At 30.4% G+C, this 2,612-nt stretch overlaps 1 protein-coding gene across 1 annotated transcript in view; it reads left to right on the top strand.

Annotated features, from left to right (window-relative positions):
* The window catches only part of ITGB3BP (integrin beta 3 binding protein (beta3-endonexin)), a 91,838-nt gene that overhangs the window by 18,576 nt on the left and 70,650 nt on the right, over positions 1–2,612 (top strand). The window contains exon 2 of the mRNA XM_011988942.1: positions 1,458–1,500. Coding sequence (XP_011844332.1) covers positions 1,458–1,500 — 43 coding nt within the window. The remainder of the gene's footprint in view (positions 1–1,457; positions 1,501–2,612) is intronic.

Below are 2,612 nucleotides of genomic sequence, written 5' to 3'. Positions count from 1 at the left end.
TAGTACAGACGGTGTTTCACCATGTTAGGCTGGTCTCGAACTCCTGACGTCAGGTGATCCACCTCAGCCTTCCAAAGTGCTGGGATTACAGGCGTGAGCCACCACGCCTGGCCTAATTTCTATTTTTGAAGTGTTATAAATACCAGAACATCTTACATACCCAAATATGGCAATATGTATTCCAAAGCTAAATATAAATTTTAAAAAATTATCTGCATTTTAATTTGTTTGTACCTCTGTTTTCTTCTTGACTCATTGGGAAATCAGATTAAATTGATATTAAGTGGATTTCTAAAAGCATAAATAATTCTTTAAACCAATTTAATCTCAAGAAATAATGTTGTGATAAGCTAATGTGGATATAGTAGCAAAATAATCTCCTTTTAGATAGATTGTTTTTGTACTTAATATTTACTGTTCAATGATTTTCTTAGATTGACCATCCCTTCTATTTTTTCTTATTCCTGTCCTTTGTAAATCAATAGTTATGTATGAATAGTCATTTTCTAAGATCAATACAAACTTTTAGGGGATTTCTGTAATACAATATAGTACAATCTTTTTGCTTTATGCTCTTAATTCTTTAATATTTTAATTCTGTTTCTCAAGAATCAAGAAAATACTTTTAACACTGCATTTGTCACTGAGAAAACTAGTTTTAATTTATATTGACCTTTTTCTCCTTTGAACATTTAGTCTGCATTCAATAAAATGTTGATGACTGCTCTTTAGAAGACAGCTGTATGAAATAAAGTATTATAAATATTCCGCTTCCCTTTCTAAGCATTGTCACCAACAGCTGGGCATCCAGTTTAGCAGAACAGATTTTGCACACAGAGAGCCTGGCATATTCCTGAATCAGTTTAGTGAAGGAAACAAAAAATAGTTTCTTATGGATTGGGGACTTATAAAGACATAGAGCATCTGTTCCTCAGTTAAGTCATAGTCTGGTTGCACTGAATCATGTTTAAAGCTAGAATAATGTGCAAAACTTTTTTTCACCATGCTCATACCTTTAACACCTAGTGCACTGTTTCTGTACTATACTTTCAACATCTCCACTGAAAGTGTATAAATTATTTTGCTCTTATATATGATATTGTAATAGTGATATTTTAAAGCAGACAAACATACTAACTTTTATAAGGCCTTTTATAATATGACAGATGTTTAAATTGTACGGTAGTCCTTGTATATATAACTGCATATATTTTTAAAAGTAACTCATTTAAATATTTAATTATGATCCCATTTAGAGATATGTTATGCAATTAGAATCAAACCTGTCATCATAAATAATTGCTTTCTTCATATGGTATTCTGCTTGAATAAATAATATAAAAATGGGTTGGCAGAACTAACTTAGAATCTTCGTTTATATATCTTTCCCTTAATTATTGGGCTACTTTAAATAAAGCATGTCCAATCTAAAATTTCTTTAAATTTTTTGTTTGTAGTGTTAAAAGATCACTGAAATTGGATGATCTGTTAGAAGAAAATGTAAGTATTTGCTTAAAAGTCATTGCATAAGATTGGTTTTCAATTTTTAACTACTAATTTACCTTGTTAAATATTAGAATTATCAAGACACGATGTGATGTAATTGTGATTGGTACACCATTTTCTGCATATAAGATATTTTAGTTTTTGTAAATCTAATATGTGGAAGTTTCTGGCCTGCTTGAGGTGTTTAGTTAAGAAGCAAATTAATTATTTAAAAACCGTAATGAAATAATTTAGTAGAAATTAATTCACTATTTGTGGGAAAAAAATAGTCTGCCACTTAAATGTACAAGAAATAATATAGGACAATGACAGTACTTTTAATCTGCATACTATAATCTGCTAAAATGAAATGAAAACATTAGTAGCATTTTTATATCAAAAATGTAATTACCTTCCTCAGCTATGCTGGCATGGATTAAACAGCATAATACTAACACTGTAATAAATTGCACCACGGTTATCACAATGAAAATTAAATTGTACTGTTGCCATTACTTTTTGTAAATTGAGTTGTAGCACATTCCCAGTGCCAGCATATCATGACATATGTTAGTTTATTATTTTTTCATACCAACTATGGATCTAGATAGAAACACTAATACTGAGATACTTATGACCTCAGTAATCTTAAATGCAGGTAAATTGGTGAGAAAGTAAATTAAAACAAATAGCTAGTCAATAAATAGGCTCCTCCAAATTCACATATGAATGCCATTTCAATAAATGGGTTTTATATGGAATTTTTCTTTGGAAGACTCACTGGTATTTAACAAAACAGAAATTCACCATTTAGAAAACTTGCTACATGCTTTTTAAAAATTTTTAAACAAAGGTGGCAAAGTACTGCAATGACACTAAAAAAATCATTAACAGTATAATTAGCAATTTAGAATACCATTATCCAACTTGTTCTGTGCAGAATGCAGCTGTGACTATAATTCTGCATCTGTTTCTTTGGTCAGAATGGTATTTTGGTAGATGAGTGAGTAGTCCAGCTTGAAATGAAATACTGTTCTTTCCTGCCCCAAAGCTGTTCTTTGGGAGATGGTAACTTTGTTTAAATGGAAAAGAATGACCGTTTCAGAACCTATTCTCTTCATGAAGTA

The sequence above is a fragment of the Mandrillus leucophaeus genome, unplaced genomic scaffold, assembly GCF_000951045.1.
Source record: "Mandrillus leucophaeus isolate KB7577 unplaced genomic scaffold, Mleu.le_1.0 Scaffold341, whole genome shotgun sequence".
NCBI lineage: Eukaryota > Metazoa > Chordata > Mammalia > Primates > Cercopithecidae > Mandrillus > Mandrillus leucophaeus.
This window is presented reverse-complemented; position numbering and strand designations above follow the sequence as displayed.